Below are 20,153 nucleotides of genomic sequence, written 5' to 3' on the forward strand. Positions count from 1 at the left end.
GACATAGAAATTATGCCTATGGACAGGTGGCTCTCTTTTCTATTTCCTCCTAACCAGTACCATTGATTGCACACACTTTTCTTATTTTGTTCCTTGCAAGTATCATTTTCAACCCACCTAATTCTTCCATGCATCTGCCTCATCAGAGCCTCTTGTAAGTAACCCAGAGTGGTGATCATGCAAGTAACATTTATTGTATTTAAATCTTTCGGATAATAAAATTAGAGGTATCAGATGTGTGTTAAAATGCTTCCAATTTTACCACACATCTGACACCTCCAATGTTATTATCTTAAAGATTTAAATAAAAAACAAATATGCTTTGCCTGTAAGCCAGAAATTCTCTTATTTGACTGAATGAGCCTGATTCCTTTTAAAGTCATTTTGGAATAATTTTATCTTCTAATTTCAGAGTGCTCATGTAAATGTGAAAAGTAGTGAGTCTGAAGGAACTCCTGAAATGCATAATGCTAGAAACACAAACTTTAGCTTTTTTTTTTTTCTAGATAAGAAGGCGCTTTAATAAATTTAAACACTGGTACTGATTATCTCCTAAATGTTGACATTTGAAATAAGATGCTACAAGCAGCTTCTTATCTAGAAAAGAGCAGCCAGAGTCAATAACCAAAACATAAAATGTAGGAATATTACTGATATTATGCAACATAGGGCTGAATTTGGTGAAATAAGCTGGTGAGCTAGAACAGCTGCTGTTAACATTTGTTTAGGTTGACGAAGTAGCTAGTGTTCAACCAGTTTGGTTTTTATATGGCCTTGCAAGATAGGTCAACTATAGCTATTAAATCTACATCACTATTGGAAACTGTTACCTCCTTGTTGATCAAAAATATGAAATGGAGTAAAAGAAAACATAACATACCATGTTCACACACAACACAAAAAGAACTATATCAGGGACATCAGGGAAGGTGGAATACTATAACAACACATGTTATATTGTTATACTATTCCACCCACCTTAATGGAGAACCCTTGGGTGTGGCTACTCCATAGCCTTTCGAATCCAGATTTCCTCCCACTTTCATGGTGTCACACGGCTTTCGCTGTTCAATGTATTCATTCATGGTGGACTCCAGGAGGAAGGCAAACTTGCCCTTGGATTTGCGAACACGGGCTACTCCCTCAGCTGTAGTCCTAGTGAATACTGATGGCTCTGCCGATTTCATGTAGGTCCACATCTTTTCATACACTGCTATTTTTGATCTCTGGAGAAAATTAAAGAGAAATTAGATACACCATAGACACTAAGACATCGAAAGCACCATAACTCAATGTACAATTGATCAAAGCTGATCCCTCACACCAGCAGTTTTTGGACAATTTTACCTGGGCAAGAGATTTCCTTGAGTGCTTTGGTTATTTTAAAAGAAACAGTAAATAATAATAATATAATAACAACAAACATTAATTTTAGGCACCCTGTAGCCTCTGGGAGCCTTAATAAAATAACTGCAATCATAGGCCTGAAGTCTCAGCTACACAAAGGTAGTTTTCGCTTCCAGAGCAGGGTAAAAGGATTTTAGAGTGACTGAAAATTCAAGCCAAAACTTACAAATGAGCAATATATCCCTTAAAATCCACAAAGGAGGTGAAAGAGAAAAAGAAAACAGGCCTCCCACAAATACTGGACAAAATATTGAAGTCCTTACTCAGTTTTAATGCTCAGTTTTACTCAGTCAAAACTCGTATTGCCATCAGTAAGTTTTGCTTGAGTAAAGGCTGAGTAGTTACTTCGGAATACAACCCACACTAACAACAAATATAAACAAAACTCAGATGTGCACACACAGTATTAAAAAGGAAACAAAATGGTGTATTGAGCTTTGATCTCAAAGACATGGCATCTTGGACTTTCGTTTGTGTTGTAGGAGAGAGAATTCTAATATCAGTGACCCTTAGCCTACCAAGTCCTTCGTCCTATCATCTCAGGATTGTACCAGTGCTGCAGACCTTAGCCAGAATTATATGATAAATTTACAGCTTGTTGTAGATTACTTGGAAATCTGCCTCCTTGGTGAGTGCTTAGCACAATTACAAATGATAATGCCTTATAGGTGGGAAAAGATGGTATTTTTTTTGTTATTGTAATTATCTAAAACTTTATTAAGAAAGAAGGAAAGAATTCTATTGTCATGAATAAGGCTTTGCATATTTGCCATTCATATTTAACATGTACAATTAAAAGCCACCTACCTTTACTCTCCTACTCCCCCCCAACAACATGGTACATATATTCAAGCCTAGATAATGCACAACTTTTAAAATCAGAGGGGTAGCCGTGTTAGTCTGGATCTGTAAAAGCAGCAAAGAATCCTGTGGCACCTTATAGACTAACAGATGTTTTGGAGCATGAGCTTTCGTGGGTGAATACCCACTTCGTCAGATGACATGCATCTGACGAAGTAGGTATTCACCCACGAAAGCTCATGCTCCAAAACGTCTGTTAGTCTATAAGGTGCCACAGGATTCTTTGCAACTTTTAAAATGTTGGCAGCTACACATCAATCAGCATTTTTATTGAACAAACGCCAACTCTCCCCTCCTCTTTGGCAGGGGAGGAGAAGGCTCCTTTTAGTGAAACGAGACTTTTCTAAGGGGCTTCATACAGCTCTTGTACAAGTCGAAAGGAGTTCCCATTGAAGCAGAATTAGGTTTTTGTGCTCAGTCCTGCAAGATACTAGCACTCCTGGGAGGTGCTGAGTGTCTCCAGGCCGCAAAGTAGCAAAATGCTTATGTGCAGCCATATTCAACAAAGCACTTAAGCATGTGCTTAACCTTATATCAGTGGGACTTAAGCATGTGCTTAACTGCTTTTCTGAATAGGAACAGATGTTGAATCAGAACTAAAGTCCCACTGACTTCAGTGGGAGTTGAGGTTTCTCAGCATCTTGCACCTTGTTCCATGACAGGCAGAGTGGGTGGAACTAGGGAGATTTTACAAGAAAATGTGGAACTAAGGAATTAAGTATTCACTTAAATTGATTTATCTTAAAAAGAGTCAGTATGGAAACTCTGTAGAAGATCAAGAAAAACTCCCTGAAGTATTTATCTGTACCAATTACTGAATAATTGTATTAGTAATGTGGCCAGAGAACAATGTCTCGACTGCACAGGAGATGGTGAAAGGAAACATCTTTGTGGCTGGAACATTTATCAGTGTTTGCTAGTGAACAGCATTTTACCATAAGTGTCTCTTGAATATGCCTTGTGTAAGCTTAACAAAATCTCATTTTTTTCAGCTGGTGCATGCACTCCATTTTATCCTGTTATGGGAAAAATACTGACAGCTAAAAAATTCCAACCATCAAAAATACCTACACAGCTAGTCATGTCCATGGAACCAGCTCCTGCCGCTGTTACCTTGGTATCAATTCATACTACTTCCATAGTGCCCATAAACCATGATAACCATTGAGTTACTCTGCATTTATACCTGTGTAACTAGGATCAGGATCTGGGCTTGATTCACCACTGTATTATTTCTATTTTACACTGGGGTAACTCCACTGATTTCAGTTAGAGTGGTCTAAAACTGGAGTACTGCAGTGCTGAATCAGGCGCCATATAAAGAATGCTGATGTGTCTTTATCTATCTCTACTTCCCAATCAGTCATGAAGTTTTTAGTGCTAGATTCTTGATAAGGAAATATAGTGTACTGGTTTCTCTTAAAACTAAAACATAATAAATTAAGGTAAAAATTTCACTTTTCTGTCTTAGCAAATTGTGGCTACATTTCCTAAAGAAGGTCTTTTTTTAAAAAATCCTTTTCGTAAATCAGTTTCCTTCTCTCACCAGGCAAACAATAGACAGCACTGAAGTTCTAAAAAGTCCTCATCTATATAGAAACACTGTCAAGCCTGCAACGTTCAGCTGAATAATTCTGTCAGCATTAACATTCAATATACAGTATAAGCTAAACTAGAATGAAAACCAGACAGAAAGCCAATAGATTTTCCATACTATAATATAAGGAAATAGTGAGAGGTTTGAATTCTCATATTTGACAATGCTATCTTTCATATAGGATTTTTTTTTGCAAGATAATTGAAATTTAATTCTCTGCCTTTGAGCAAACTGCTCTCAACATTCAGCTTTCACAGCTTCCAGCCAGCTTTAATAACAGTCAGAAAGGAACTCTGTTTTTCTTTTAAGTTGATTTTTAAAAACAACATTTTTTCTCTTTGCTGATCAATCAGAACTAAAGCAGATTGCAAATTAATTTAGATTTTCTGACATTTGGACCCCATACAGTCAGGGTCATGAGTGATCCTTTTTCATCGAGATGGTAATTATCAATAAAATGGTAACCAAGAGCATAAAGCCCTCAAATGATGAGACATGCTCTTTGTCTTCTAACCTTTTAGAATGCTGGACTGAGCAAATTAGGTGGGGTTTTCCTTTAATGTTTATCAATGTCTGTACTGTACAACACTTAGGTGAAGATGTTTGCGTCCCTTTGGAAATACTTTATTGTTTCTCCTATATTTCTTGTTAAGTATTTTTAGCAATAGACATGGCAACACTGCATAGATCAGAACCCTTTTGAAGATAAGCCTTTAGATACATGATTTAAACAAAGCGCACCAGCTAGCCTAGTGCTTTTTAAAGCTTCACATTTATATGTGCAGTTACATTTAGTTTCTGTGGCTACTTTTGTCTTGTTTGCTTTCATGTTCTAAAATACATGGGGGAAATGCAGAGACACAGTTGATCTTGCTGCTTTTCTTTTAATTTCCAAAGGTTAAAGTGAAAGAATGGTGTTTACCACAGGTGGACTCAAAAATGCTATTTCTTTTTTAAATGACTCTTGTTATTTACATAGAATACAGAGTTAAAGCACAATATAGTAGTTATCTTTACAGCATGATTAGAAAAAATGACAAAAGTATTGTGGCTGAGATTGGTAGCTCGTCCTTATATCAAAGGAGCTGACCTCATTATTTCAAAATTGCAGTTTGTCAAAGTGCTATGGAAGCATCAGAAAAAGGGTCCCATTCTTTTGGGGTTTTTTTTTTCAAATCCCTATACACTCACTCTACAGCATTGCCTACAAGAAGTGAGATTGTACGATGGGCATGTGAAGTATATTAAAAAATAATGGGGAACGATTAAGAATATATAAACCTGTCCTACTCCTCATTCATTTGTATATTTTAATTACCCTTATTGTGTTAGTTTAGTTAGTGGAACTACTCACATGCAATGGCCATCATTTTGGTCTACCCCAGGGATCGAACCTGGAATCTGCAAAACTAGAACCAGGACTCTTCAGCAGTTAGTTAAAGAGCCAGACTTTGTAGCTCAGGCACCAAGGCGTCCTCACAACACATAAAAGCAGCAAAGAGTCCCATGGCACCTTATAGACTAACAGACGTATTGGAGCATCCGATAAAGTGGGTATTCACCCACGAAAGCTCATGCTCCAATACGTCTGTTAGTTTATAAGGTGCCACAGGATTCTTTGCTGCTTTTACAGATCCAGACTAACATGGCTACCCCTCTGATACTCATAACACATAGTGGTCAGAGGATTACACATTGCATCAGGACAAAGGAAGCTCATCTGGAGCATCACAGGATCACAGCAGTTCAAATCCCTGACAAGCCCCATGTATTTGACAGCCACCAACTTGGCCAACCTCCAGATCCAGAGCTATAAGTTGTAACAGACCCAGCTTGTCTATGGAGTGGGTACATAGGGGACATGTAACACACCCTTAACAATGGATTGCACATAAGGCTAAACACATCAATAGATGTTTGCAAGATCAGAGTTCCAGATTGTAAAATCTCTGAGACAGGGACCTTTCTAGCCCTATGTTCAATAAGGTGTCTACCATATTGATGGACACAGTACAGGTGTAAAATCATACTAAAACATTTTTACAAAGTCTTCTAAAATATCGCCATGCATCTCCTGTGGTAAAATACCTAACTATAGACATGCTAGGAACGCTTAGCAGATTCTATGTCAAATCCTTGAAGGGGAATGTCAGTAATTTAGGTACCACATTTAAGTTTTTTTAAAAATGTATACCTAGCTGAGATATTTCAGTCTGAAGACAAATCCCAGTGGTCTTTTTTTTTTTTGAGGGTGTTGGAGGAGGGAAGAGAGGAACACTCCGGCATTTGACAGTGTCCTTTAAACAAGACTTAATGAAAAGAAAAAAACAACATTCCAACTCCTTGTTTCTACTGAAAACATCTTTTCTCTATGAGCTTTAGCTAACACCTGGCATTTAATTAATCTCAGATGAGGCTACTGGCTGACAACGTCTAGTTAAAAATGACATGAAAACACTAAGACTTATACCAGTTCAGCCAACTGGGCTGTACTTCCAACGGCTAGGGACAGAAAATTAAGCAGAAGGAGCGATCAGTGTTCTTATGTACTGTTGGTAATGTCAGTGCTTTCTGCCTCCAAACTGCTGGGAGAAGAGAACAATACATCCCTACTACACTGATATAGGAAAGCAAATGAAAATGAACTAATCAACAGAGATAGCACACAACAAATTCATATGACTGGTCATTTACACTGTTTTCTAATGTGCCAAACCCACAAATACATCACATTTTCCATGTTCTATGTAAGTCAGCGATTAGTAAAATTTTTATCCAGTCACCAGGCTTCATATGCCTCCCCTCAGCAAAAAAGTCCCTGGCAAAACCCATAGGTAGAAGCAAAACAGCAAGACTCCTTATCATCATCACAGCTCATTCAATGCTGGATATTATTTCAGTACTGTAGCTTGAGACGAATCAGTAGTGCAATGCTGCTCTAATTATCTCTGGTTCCACTGTCCCTCAGGGCTGTTCCCTTGCCTGATGTGTCAAGATCAATAAGCTTTCCATAAATTAAAATGACTGCAAATGCCAACAAGTGCTGCTGGAGGTAAAAATTGTAACCTCAATATTGCAGGAGCTACAAACCACAACATAATTATTTGTAAAGGAACATTATTTCAGCATTCTGAACATTTCATTGTAAACTTGTCTGTAGGGAGGGTGGTCCTTATTAAGCATGCCAACTTACTCTGAAGAATTCTTTTGTTGACCCTGAGTCCAGTGTTCCATATGCAATTTCGGTTTGTTTGGCAAGGTCTTCTGCACTTTCTATGGGCGAGACCATTCGCTCAACAGTCAAGAAAGCAGCGAGGTTAGCAGTGTATGACGAAATAATGATGAGTGTGAAGAACCACCAAACGCCTCCAACAATGCGACCTGAGAGGGATCTAAACATGAATAAGATAATGCACATTTTCCTATCTCTTATGTCAAGGAGAGAAAGAGAAAGAGAGAGTGAGAGATATCATTATTACTGGGTATTTATTAATAAGTAACAGTCAATGGGTGTGAGATTTTCTAAGTTTAATATACTACTGTATATTTCATAACAACAGTTCCCTCGTAAATTATGCGGCCTAGAATTTAAAATGCAGTATATAAACAGTTCTATTTGTACAAGGCATTGCGAATACTCTCTAGTAGTTGTTCTCTTGATACTTTTTAATATAGGAAATGGCTGCTAGACTACACTATAAAGGATTTGTAACAAGAAGTATCTATTTTTGGAGAGTGAAAATAGTTAAGCAAGGTGGCCTCTATTCTTCCTTCTAAAATATAAAACAAAACTCAAAGTCTCCAAGCTCCCATGAGTGTACAATATGCTGCATGTAGTATTAGAACACGATTGCCACTTACATGTAATTTTCCACTTATAGGAAAACAACCTGATTACATATTCCCCCAGCTGTCTGAAAACCTGTAGTTTCATGTAGTTATTTAAGAAGCTGTGCATAACAACAACAGGAATAGTGACAATAAATAAGTAATACATAATACTTTCCATTTCGGTGCCACCTGTCATCTGAGGAAAATGCTGTGCAAAATTAATGAATATGTAGCCTTATACCACTTTTCTGATGTAAATACTTTGCCAATCATACAGATGAGAAAACAGGCAGAAAAAAGATTGCTCCTGTTGCCATTGAAGTCAGGAAGTTTTGCCATTAAATTCAAAGGGAGCAGGACTGGGCTCAGAGAGTTTAAGTAACTTGCCCAAGGTCACACAAGAAATTTGTGGCAGTGCCAGGAATGGAATCCAGCTCTCATATCTCCTGCTCAGTGGTCTTATGCACAAAATCATTCTTCCTTCTCTGTGTGTTATCTAAGCATATGTTCTGAAAGGAAACAGTACTCTTCACAGCTTTATTTAGCGTAGCAAACAAAATTGAGATACATACTGTTTTATTTCATATACACTGTCTTAAAATATAACATCATAATACAAAATTAGAAAGGCTCTAGGAGCTAGGTGATGCAATGAATTAGTTCTACCACCTCTGGAAACCTGGCTTTGACATGTTTGGTTGTTGAATAATATTCACATTGTACTGTATATAATACTTTTCATATTAACATTGAATATTCTCCTGTTAATGAGAATATTATTTCATTAATCTTCACCATAGCTTTATGAGGTTGGATGAAGAAGGATTATCATTATTTTACAGATTAGAAATATGATTAGAAATCTGAAGTATGTGGGTGAATGGCCCTATCCTGCAGTCCTTACTTTAGCAAAACTTGACTTCAAGGAAACTCATCTGAGTAGAGGCTGAAGTACTAAGGCCAAAAGGTATATTAAAAAAAACACATAAGTAATTTATGGCAGATATTAAAGGTAGTTGGGTGCTTACTGGGATTTTCAAAAGCACCTAGGTGCCTAACAACCACTGATTTCAATGAACTTTTCCATTTTCAAAAGTGACGAAGGCCCAAATTTTTAGATGTATTTAGGTATTAGCCGTGCTCAGAATTGCAACACCTAACTGACTTAGGAACTTAAATCTCCTTTATAAAAGCGATTGGTGTTCCTAAATCAGTGAGGCATTGCAATGCTTAGTACAGCAACACTTAAATCTGGGGTGTAAACACTTAGGAATCCAAGTTCCATTGACTTTTCAATGAGAAAGGCTTTGAACTACATATGTCACTTTTGAAAATGGGACTTAGGGTCCTAAGTCATTTAGACACTTTTTGAAAATTTTACCTTAAGTGACTTTCCCGAGACTACACAAGAATTCAGTGTCAGAGACAAGGTGAGAACTTGGAAGTTCCTGGTTCCAAATCCTATATACTTGCCACTAGGTTGTCCCCATTGGGAAACCCAACACTCACTTTTGCTGACGTTTTACACAAGTGGAAGTCTGCCCAAGAAAGGACTAAGAAATTGACTAGGAAGAATATAGTTGAATAGAGCAGAACTTCCTAAGTTTTCATAATGTCTGCTAACAAGATGGCTGTTTCTGGGTCATGATTTTGACACAACAAATCCATACCACATTTTAAAAACAAAACGAAGGTATTTAAAAGGTGATGTATTTTTAAGTTGGCTATTTCTCTTAGATTGCAAAGCGAATATGTGATCCAGGATCCAGGATTTTGCCTCTAGAATGAGATTTTAAAAAATGCTCATCATTGGGCTAATTTTGCTCTCATTGAAATCAATGGGAGTTTCACCATGGATTTCAACAGCAGCAGAGTTAGGCCAGTGCTGAACACTTTTGAAAATCCCACTGTTAATGCTAAGTTTAGGCATCCACGCTGGAAAAAATTGGCCTTAATGTTTAATGAGCTGGTGGTGAGTGATTCAAATAAAACTTCCTGCAGAAGTTTGGTTGCTCAGGTCCAACTCTTTAAGTTTGGCAATTATATATTATTTAGCAGAAACAGTCACTAAAAGCATTTTCTCTCTTATACACAGTGACACGCTGCAAGCAGTGACTGTACAACTTAATATGAAACAAAACAAGGAAATTCATTCATGCAGGTCAAATAGTCAGCATAAGAGCACGCTGCTACTACTGTAATACAATGTATAGTTGTATAGTTCTAATGAAGTCAGTGGAATTGCCCCAATGCGTACAAGTTATCAGCTGAGAAAATAAGTAACTGTCCTGACTTATTTACACTGAAGTCTGAAAAGTACCAATAGTGATAAAATTCCTAGGCAGTTTCTCTAATACTCTATAGTTTCTAAATGGAAAAACTTTACAAATATTGAACTTCTACATACCACCAGTAAAAGAAGAGAAGGAAGGATGTATGCACCTGGCATCATCAGTGTTGAAGATAAAATGCAAAAGTTAAAAGATTTGACACAAACCTTGGGGAAATATCACATCCTTGTTGCATAAAGGCACCCAGGGAAAACCAGAGGCTGTTGAATATGCCAAACTCATTGGGAGGCTGATCACTGGGTCCTTCTTTCCCATCTTCTGGCTCTTCTGTGTGCCACTCATATGGGCTAAACCTGCTGACTAGGAACAGGACCACACTGACCCCAATGTAGGCAAAGACTATGCACATCCAGATCTCATATGCCAAAGGGTCCAAGAAGGAAAACACTCCTGGTTTAGATTTCTGGGGCTTTTTTATCATAATGGATATCCCCAAACTCATAAAAGGCTTAGAAAAATCAATGACCTCTTCTCGTACCAAAGTGATGGTCAGAGGTGCAACAGCAATCTCTGCTTTCTAGAAGAAAAAGAGATATAGATGCATAGATTAATTGAATTTGGTTTATAAAATCATCTAAGCAGCTAATTCCAAAATTACAGCTTTAACACTAGTTCACTGTTAGGTTTATTTATGTGTTCTTTTCATTAATGTAATCAATTAATAAAATAAAATACAGGTTTATATTTTTATAGGAAGTATACAGATAATTTAGTGTACAAATAATGTGAAAGGCTCAGATACTGTGGTAATAGGTTGTAGAATAAAATCCTAAAACAGATCATTTGAGGCATCACCTAGGTTGCTAAAGTAAGATAAGTAAAAAAGCAAGTAAACCTAAAACAAAATTATAATAATCATCCTATCCCCACCAAATGTGCAGAGCACTAGTTCTGTCTACAAAACCATCAGATATAGTCAGTTATAACCAACTTTTCTGTCTGATATGACCCCTCCTGCAGGAAAAGAAGCAAATAAATGATCCCAGTGTGCACTCCAAATAGCATGAGAAACATAGAAATAAAAGAAAGAAACAAATTAAGGCCTGGATGCTGCAAATATTTAAACCTGTAAAGTTTAGTATGTGCCTAAGTCTTTGTAGGATCAGGGCGTTCATACGTTTGTTTTGATGTTGCCTTAGATCATGTTAAAGGCAGCATGTTAGGAATGGAAATGAAAAAGTGTGGTGCTTCCATCCACCACCTTCACAGTTTATGGGGAAAACCTGAATTTGAGACGAACACATGAATTCGTGGATCTAGTATGTTTATATTGGAAACGCCAATCCTGACTAGATTCCTAGGTGAGTCTCTAGCATGAATACTTGATAAAAATAAATATTGTATATCTTGGTTTATGAGAAAATAAGATATTGGCCTAAATTTCTCTCTTGTTTCCTTAATAAGCACAAGTATGATAGAGCTGGTGATAAGTTATTTCTTCCCACAGGAAGCATAGAAAAGCCCCATAGGGCCAAATTCCAGACCCCTATGCGAAGCCTGAGCTGAATAGTTTTGTATAGGGAATCTCTCTGGGATTCATTTGGAATATACCCTCAATCGCCAGGGGTGGAGCTCTAGCATTGTCTTTGTACAGGGATCATTGTAGTTCATGGATGCAGCCTTGGACTATTCCCTTGCCCCCGCTTGGATGTTTTGGCCAGTGGAGCTGCACAGACATTCTATCAAAAAAGATGAAATCACTATGCATGGTTATCCTTCATGAATGAAAAAAAAAAAGAATCTATCTTGCTGTCTGCTGTCATATAGGTTGTTTGTATTATGCCAGGTTGCTTAGATTTGTTAATTTAGACTTGGAATAAAATTCTCTTATAAAAGTACAAGATCTTGTGGAGGGAGGTCATGCTGATGCAGCACACTGACTACATTGATGGATGTTTTATTAAAATACAGTACTGTGCCACAAATCCAAAATATATGTGAAGGAAAATAACAGCAGACTGATGTGTGTGGCTAACATACTTTCATAGCATGCACTGTAATGGCACCATAGATTATGACTGGGCATTATCTGTAGTATACATGTGTATTTGATTGTTCCCTAACATGATTTTTTATTATATGGGCCTAAAACACTTAATACATTGTAGAAAAACATTATGATGAGCAATTGCTGCATCTGACCCAGTAGCTAGGCTTTAAGGGCTAAATTCTGGCTTTTGCAGCCAGAGGCATGGAATGGGTCAGGGCAGCAAAGATGTGGAAACTGGATGATGGTACTGTGAAGCATCTCTGCCATCCACCATCACCACACTTCCCTCCAGGTGATATCATGAGAGGGCAGGTCCCTCGCATTTCAACCAACCTGACTGGCCATGCCTCGTCTAAGATATGGAGCATTACTGGGTATGTTAGTTGGGCCACTATTGTGTTCAGGGGCTTAATTTTGTACTCTTTGAAATTAAGGGGCAAATAGAGCAGGGTAATATCCTGGGACTGTTAGTGGCAGCATTCTGCCTGGTTCCTGTGTGAATGTGATGAATAGTGTCCCTGTGTTGTCCTCCTCTCAAATCCCCAAGACATCCACACAGGGGCAGCCAAGACCTACTCCCAAGCCTCCATGACATCAGTATCTTAATTTTATTTCATAAATACTAAAATGCTACAAATTTATGTTATGGACTAGCATCCTTAGAAATGTGGCTCATAGGCCACAATTTAGCAATACACTTGAAATGTTTAGCATGTGATTAAGGCCATCCCAACTGAGCAAAGTACTTAAGCACATGCATAAGTCCTATTGACTTCAATGTGATGTCGGAACATGATGAAAGTTAAGCATGTGCTTAAATGCTTTGCTGAGTTAACCTCTGAGCAAGTTGATTGTATGATACAAAATCAGAAAGAAAATCTGAAATGTTGTAAATTTTTGTAGTCTTGTAAAATTTGAAATGCCTAAAAACTCTTATAATTAAAAAAAATCTATATGTTAAAAATAGTTCAGGAATGAGACACATTCCAGCTAGAATTAAGTTTTGTAGCCAAATGGTAAACCTCTGAAAATGGAGACTTATAGCAGAAATTCTGCCAGATCCTTAGATTATATCTTGCTTGAAAGTCCCACTGTGCAATTTTAACTTAAGCACCAAGTGAACATAATTATACACCAAGCAGTAATTTTCTCATTGTGCAAATTTGAAAAAAATATAATCTGAAATTATCCCTACTATAACTTCACTGAGTTCAATTGGAATTAAAGAAACAATGGATTTGACCTAGTTTATCTATCCACATTTATATACACATATGTACATGAAGAGGCTTCTGGAGAATACGTGTGTAATGAGTTGTCCCTTAGAGGCAACCATACAGCTGTAATTTGAGATTTTTAGAACTTTTGATAACATGAGTTATTAGAGTGTGAAATAAGACAGCTTGAATTCAGCCACTGAAAATGCTCAACAAATTTCATAGCAACAATTTGTTTTCAAATATGTTTGAAAATCTCACTTGCTTGCATGGCAGCCATTAGAGCAATACCTGTTTTGGGTAAACATTACAACAGCATGGCCAACTCTCACAATTTTATTGCAAATCTCCCCAAATTGGTGTTTTTATTAAAGCCCCAGCTCTTGGAGAGCTGTGATTACATGAGAATGTCAGTTTTCATTAAAACAAGGAAGTTCCTCAAAAACCACAAAGTAAAGAAAAAGAACCCTATATATACAAACACACACACACACACACACACACACACACACACACACGAAATCTCATGATTTTTAGGCTAAGCTCATGATTTCTTGGGCCTCACTCATGATTTTAGAACACTGGGGTTGTCAGTACCATGATGATTTGTCTACTTGGTGAAACAGCCCACAATTACTCTAAATGTTGCTTGTTTTCTCTAAGTTGCATTTCTTCTCATATTTCATCACACATACAAATCCCCTCTTTGCAGAAGAACAGTTTAAATGCTGAATTTGACCACCATGCCATATCTTCTTTTCTCTGAAGTTTCACTTACTGTGAGCATTAATGGCTAATGCAGCACTCTCATAATTAGATATCTGAAAGACTCAGAGAAACTTCTAGTCTTCTGTATACTGACAATATCTTGGCATATTTACTAACTCTCACTGTAAGTAGTAGACTTGGTTATTGATTATTGGTCTGTAAAAGTATCACCTAAGACTTCAGATACTGGGAGTATACCAGTGCTCTTCGTAAGTCTCTCAAGTTCAGTGATATTAGCTGGAGTGGTGATGAAGCAGGGTTTTTAGACATCAATTAACAGGATTTATTTTTAGCTGCCACAGTCTGTCCACAAAACTTGGCGGTGTCTGGTGTGATTTTCATAAATATATTGTTTTGCATATTAGGGCAGGCATAAACTCTTATTCTGATGAGGGTTGCTCTCTGCGTTATCTAAGGAAGACGTTCTTATAGTTATTTCAGTATGATGTGTTCACCAAAATACTAAACCTCCTACTTTACGGTTTCCCCAGAAAAAGTAAAGATATACAATTATGGATTTAAGCGATTACTAAAAGGAACAATATTCCATACAAATAATGACTCAACATTGTTGAACCCCTGTTTTACAAACTAATTGGGGACAGAAGAGTTCTCAAAATTACAGTAGGTATGCTGCATACATTTCAGCATGGTGCAGACATCACTTTTTTCTTGTCCTTCAGAGCACTGCAAAGTGCTTTCCAATGCATTGAAGTCATCGGTATGTGAAGGGATGTTGACTTGTTCTTCATCAACACCTCTTTCATATAACTGGCTGTTCATAAATTCGAGGTTCTACTTTATTTTGTGCCTGGTGAAATTGGAGTTTTGCTGAACAATCACATACACTTGAAAATCCTGCATCTATGACAATATTTCAGTCAAGGCTGAATTACTATCAAGCACGAATTGGTTATGGATCCTTCAGACTTTAAGTATCATGGCAAATTAGGTCTGATGCTAAGGACAGTTTTACTTGCTGGAGTGCTATATTTCATCCTTATGAGTAAATATAATATCTAGTCTTTCCTCAGACCACCACTCATTTTGTGCTGTCTTAGAAAAAGCAAATAAAAAAAATTTGAACTCTAGAATCTCATCACGTCTCAGACTTTGACAGAAATGGGTAATGACCTTATTCATTACACAGTGAAAGAATAACATTCTGTGTCAGGAGAATGAATATTTAATTGGGGCTGACTGCTAGTGCATCAGGAACACCTGTTGCGAATCGCTGATGGCATTCATCACCACAAGGTGCTTCTGTGAATAAGCTAGTTATCAAGGGTTGTAGAGTGTTGTCGAGACTATTACTGTCACTCAGATAGATCAGGACAGTAGAATGGGATTTCTAGATAGCATTTATGGAGTCCAAGAAACTCCCAACCAAAACAAACCCCAACAAAAATAAATGTTATGACAAGGCATGCATAGTTCTCCATTAACGAGAGGATAAGAAGGAGAACAAATTGCATATGGCAGATGTCAGTCACATCGCTTAATACATTACTGGCAAGTGCACAAGATTCTCTAGCGGTTGGGGGTGGATGATGTCTCCTCACCCCCTTTTATGGATATCCTAAGCAGCTACTGACTTGGGCTGAGCAATGGGAACAAAAACTGCTGATACAAACTCTGTAAATAATAGCAGCAAATAAAGGCAGAGATAGCAAGCACACTATTGGTTGTTCTTCTGGCACAGCCAGTTGGAGTGCTTTATGGTGGCCTCACACTCCAATAGTCCATCCTAGAACCAAACTGAGTCTCCATTCTTCCTAAATGATAAAATGGGAACTGCACAAGAACTATTATGCTCAATTGCTAAGTGCCATAAGACTTTTCATCACTTCCCTCCCTGACAGAAAAATAAGTATTTATCATATGCATGGAGTGTTTGGTTCACACAGTTTATTTGCAACACCAAATATGGCACACAGGTTGCATTCTTTTCATTTCTATTGAAGTTAGCATCTAGCTGGCACTAATTGCTGTTTGAGCTTGCTAAATAGCCTTGGTATTTTTGGTCAGTACTGCAGCTGGTTGCCTTTAATGAGATAGATTATTCAAGGACAAACAGGCTTCAAACTGCTTGCAAGTTCTCTGAATTGGTTCTAACTATATGAAAGGCCATCATCTCTCTCTTGATTCAACTAGACTGGGTGCACTTAAAAAGTTTTTACTGACTCTTCATATATTTTATGAAATATCTCTCAATCTCTTCAAAGTTTTCTAACATTTTGGACCAGATCCTCAACTGGTGCATCTCCCATTAAGTCAATGGAAATATACTGATTAACACCACTTGAGGATTTGGCCCTTCATTTGCAACTCCTGTAATAAAGATATTCTGCTAAGTTCTCATGTTTTACCTTCCTGATGGAATTTTACAGTTGCATTGCCTGCATGCTGCTAGAGAAGAGGCTCACACTTTAGATGGTGTTCAGGCACCTCTCGACATTTTAAAAACAGAGATGGGGATAGTTCCTTGGGAACTGCACAGGTAGGTTCTTCTTTGCACAGGTAATCTCCCTACTCTCATGTGGAAAGAGAGATCAGCAACATCTGTGGCACCATCTCCCACTCTCCTGAAGTGCATGGACAGCCCCAGGTCCATGCATGGGGGTTCCAAGAGCTGCTGCCTGTGGGGAAAAATCTGGCAAAACTGTACCATTGGAACCAGGCTCCTGGGGAGCTGCAAAGAGGCACAGGGCTTTGGTATGCATGGTCCTGGCATTCATTGTAACTGGATGGATCCTGGAAAATTTGTGGAGTTTAGGGTGAAATTCTGCTCACTCAGTTTTTCTTTTCTTTTCTTTTCTTCTTTCTATAGACAGGTTCATGCAAGCTTCACAGCAGTGCATGCTAGTGTAAATCTTCTCACTTAGATAATTGCAGGATTATTTTTTAGTTATCACCAAGATGAAGAGCCACTAGGTGGCTCTCTGAGCCTTCTCTAGGTTTGGTAACAAAAAATGCTGCAAGTCACCTTACATATTCTCCCCTCTTTTTGGAACCTGTTTTATCTGTATTCAGGAATCTTACTTTTTGTGCTATTCTGAGGAGACTTTCCATGGATCGTGACAGAATGTACAGTCATAGTTCCAAAACTGGTTATTTTCACTCTTAAATCCTATCATTGATGCTATCCTTCTGAGAAATGCTGGTTTAATTTTGAATAATATAGTTGTGGATCACACTGACAATACATTGGGGTGTGGATTCTCCATCATTTGAAACCTTTAGAACAAGACTGTGTGTCTTTCTAAAAGATATACCCCTTTCAATGCTGAGTTACTGGGCTTGATTCAAGAGAAACATGGGTGAAATTCTATTGCCTGGGTTTTGCAGGAGATCAGACTAGATGATCACAATGGTCTAATACTAATTTTTAAATCTATGAACCTAAGGAAAATGCTCAAATTGTATAATCTACTAATATGAAAAAGAAACAGATTATTTGAGTAAATAGTAGAACATGTAAAAATATCTGTGATTTTAACTTGAAAATAACAGAAAGCACTATGAATGCTCAAACTGAATTCTAAGTGTTTTCTTTGCCCCAGATCAAATAAAATGCAAATATACTTCAAATATTATGAGAAGTTAAATCCTACTTCAAAAATCGGTATGCTTACCCCATAAACAAGTTCTCCCACCATCCCATTCCAGATTTTTGTCTCTGGATCCCTTGCTCCATATTTTCCATCAGGGACAATGGCAATTTTGTACTTGATACCAATATGTTTTGCAATTTCTGATGCCAGATCTACACAGTATCCTTCATACTTGTCATTCCCTTCAAATGTATCATGATTTTTCTTGAACATAACATATGGGGCTTCCTATAATGAAAGAAGTAGAACTGTAAAGGAGAAGTATACAGCATAGACTCTGAATAGCAACATGTAATCCACTGATTGAATACTATGTGTATTTTATCAAAAGCTCACAGATAGCACTAGCACATGTATATTTCCAACCACTACCAGAAATCCATGTTATTTATAAATATATATTCTATTTACATTATTAACTTGCTTATAAATGTTATAAAATCAGCCTTAAAAACCCTTTTATTATAAAGACACACAATTCAAGCATTAATATAAAATTTGCCATTTTAAGTGAGAGAGCTCACGATAGAAATTTGCCATACATCATAAGCTAAAAGGCTGACTAATGATTGGAGCTCTACATAATGCAAATGCATGTTGGATAATGTAAGGACATATTCTAACCTTTTTGACTTAACTATGTTCATCCTTTCAGTTGCTGTGGATCCTCTACATATATAGTCAGATGCATAGTCTGGTTGGTTATTTGCTTTCCATCGTTTAAAATATTTGGCCATGCCTTGGCCACTAGAAGGCAATTTGCATTTTAACAGAAATCACTAATATGCTCATGAGGAAATACCTACTTTCCCCCTTACACAGACAGTGCAGGTTCTATGTTTCTTGGGACGCACCAAGGAATATGCACAGACAAGCGTAATGTTAGAAGAATGCTGTCTTTGCATACTGTATGCAAAAAGAAGTCACTGTAGAGTCATTCTAAAACATAAATGAGCTAGAAAATTGCAAGTAAAATTGTCTCAGAAAAATGGATATTATGTTCTGTATGCAAATTACACTGTAATGATAATGTATGGTATGTGATTGCACAAAATGAAATGTCACAATATTCCCATATTATTATACTGCCTTTTTTGACACCCTGTGGATTCAGAATTTAGTATTTTTCTTTTTATGAAAATTATAACATACGATGTTTTCAATTATTTTACATAATCTTTTTTAATAATCAGTTCAAAGTACAATACTTGCCATTAAAGTAACCATTTGCCAAAAGTCTAGCTCATAAAAACTTCTGAGTCACCACAGTTTTCTCCTCTCCTCAGTATAGAAGATACCTATGATAACAGTTGGCAAATGTTGATTCTTTAACAATGACCAGTGTACCCCTCTTCCATACTCACATCTTTTACTGCATGCCTAATTAGAACACAGGCAAAAGTAAAAGTACAAATGTGTACATTAAGTATTCTTTATTGAAATGATCACATGGACATCATGTGTAAGCAGCAGCAATTTTGTAGTGTCTGATATCCCCATACCAAATATTAAACACATAAGTGTGACAGGGAAATTGTGTAAACTAACCGTAGTATAAGCACCTGGTATTTGTAAATATTTCAGGTTAAATTCTGCCTTTAGACACTGACATACAGCTCCCATTGATAGCAACTGGATCTTTGCATTTGCATCCAAGAGCAGAATCTGACACAAACTTCTACGTTTTAGAAGAGAAAAAGCAGTGAGTTATGTATCTTTTTAGTGTCATTGGTCTTTTATTTTTGAAAGTGCACCCCTTCTGTAACTTTGGTTGGTCCCATGGTTGCAGCAGAGTTTGAGAAAGAACACTGACTGTGTAATCTGAAAGGAAAGAGACAGCTCTTTCACTTAAATTCAAGTTGTATGAGGAGAAGGTCCCTTGTTTAAAGCCCAATACAACTCAGGAATGGTGGAGAAAGCAATTCTCTCTTCAACCCAGGGGCAGGTCTCTGAGCACATTATGTGTGTGTTACCCTTAGCCATGCCTCTGGCCTGCCTCCCCAGTCATCTCTTCAGTGTTACCACAGTCTGCGCTGTCACCAAGCAATGCTCCCAGAGTGAAGTCCCCTTTCCATGGCTTTTCTGTGACCTTTTCTGCCTTTGAGGCCTTTCACAGCTGAGAGTGTTTGCCACTAACGACAGCTAAAAAAGGCCCTGAGCATAGAGAAGTATCCACGATGACTTTGGATGCCGACTTGCAAAGTCATATCCTGACTGGTCAGGTGATGTTCTATACATCCTTTAATCCCCCCCGGAAACTGGAGGATGACAACAGCAGATCACACGTGAACCTCTGGAGGGCTGGAGTTTATGAGGCACTTCTAGGACTCATGCAGTAGTGCAATGCGTTACTTTAGTTGTACTGTGCACAACATGATACATCCTGGATACTGAAGGAAAACCACCACACAGTGTCACTTGCTACAATTTCTAAAAGGGGTAGTCACCACTCCCCCCCACCCCCCACCAGTGCTGCCTGTTGAAGACCAAGAATTGGGGGGATGGATGGCAATGCCC

General features: G+C 37.6%; 1 protein-coding gene across 4 annotated transcripts in view; it reads right to left on the reverse strand.

Annotated features, from left to right (window-relative positions):
• Nucleotides 1-20,153, reverse strand: part of GRIA4 (glutamate ionotropic receptor AMPA type subunit 4) — a 310,980-nt gene that overhangs the window by 50,109 nt on the left and 240,718 nt on the right. For all 4 annotated transcript variants that reach the window (XM_050927824.1, XM_050927831.1, XM_050927838.1 and 1 more), the window contains exons 10-13: nt 17,658-17,864; nt 10,194-10,564; nt 7,059-7,257; nt 979-1,226 (exon numbers count right to left, since the gene is read on the reverse strand). In XM_050927824.1, the coding sequence (XP_050783781.1) occupies nt 979-1,226; nt 7,059-7,257; nt 10,194-10,564; nt 17,658-17,864 (1,025 nt within the window). The remainder of the gene's footprint in view (nt 1-978; nt 1,227-7,058; nt 7,258-10,193; nt 10,565-17,657; nt 17,865-20,153) is intronic.

The sequence above is a fragment of the Gopherus flavomarginatus genome, chromosome 1 (assembly GCF_025201925.1).
Source record: "Gopherus flavomarginatus isolate rGopFla2 chromosome 1, rGopFla2.mat.asm, whole genome shotgun sequence".
Lineage (NCBI taxonomy): Eukaryota > Metazoa > Chordata > Testudines > Testudinidae > Gopherus > Gopherus flavomarginatus.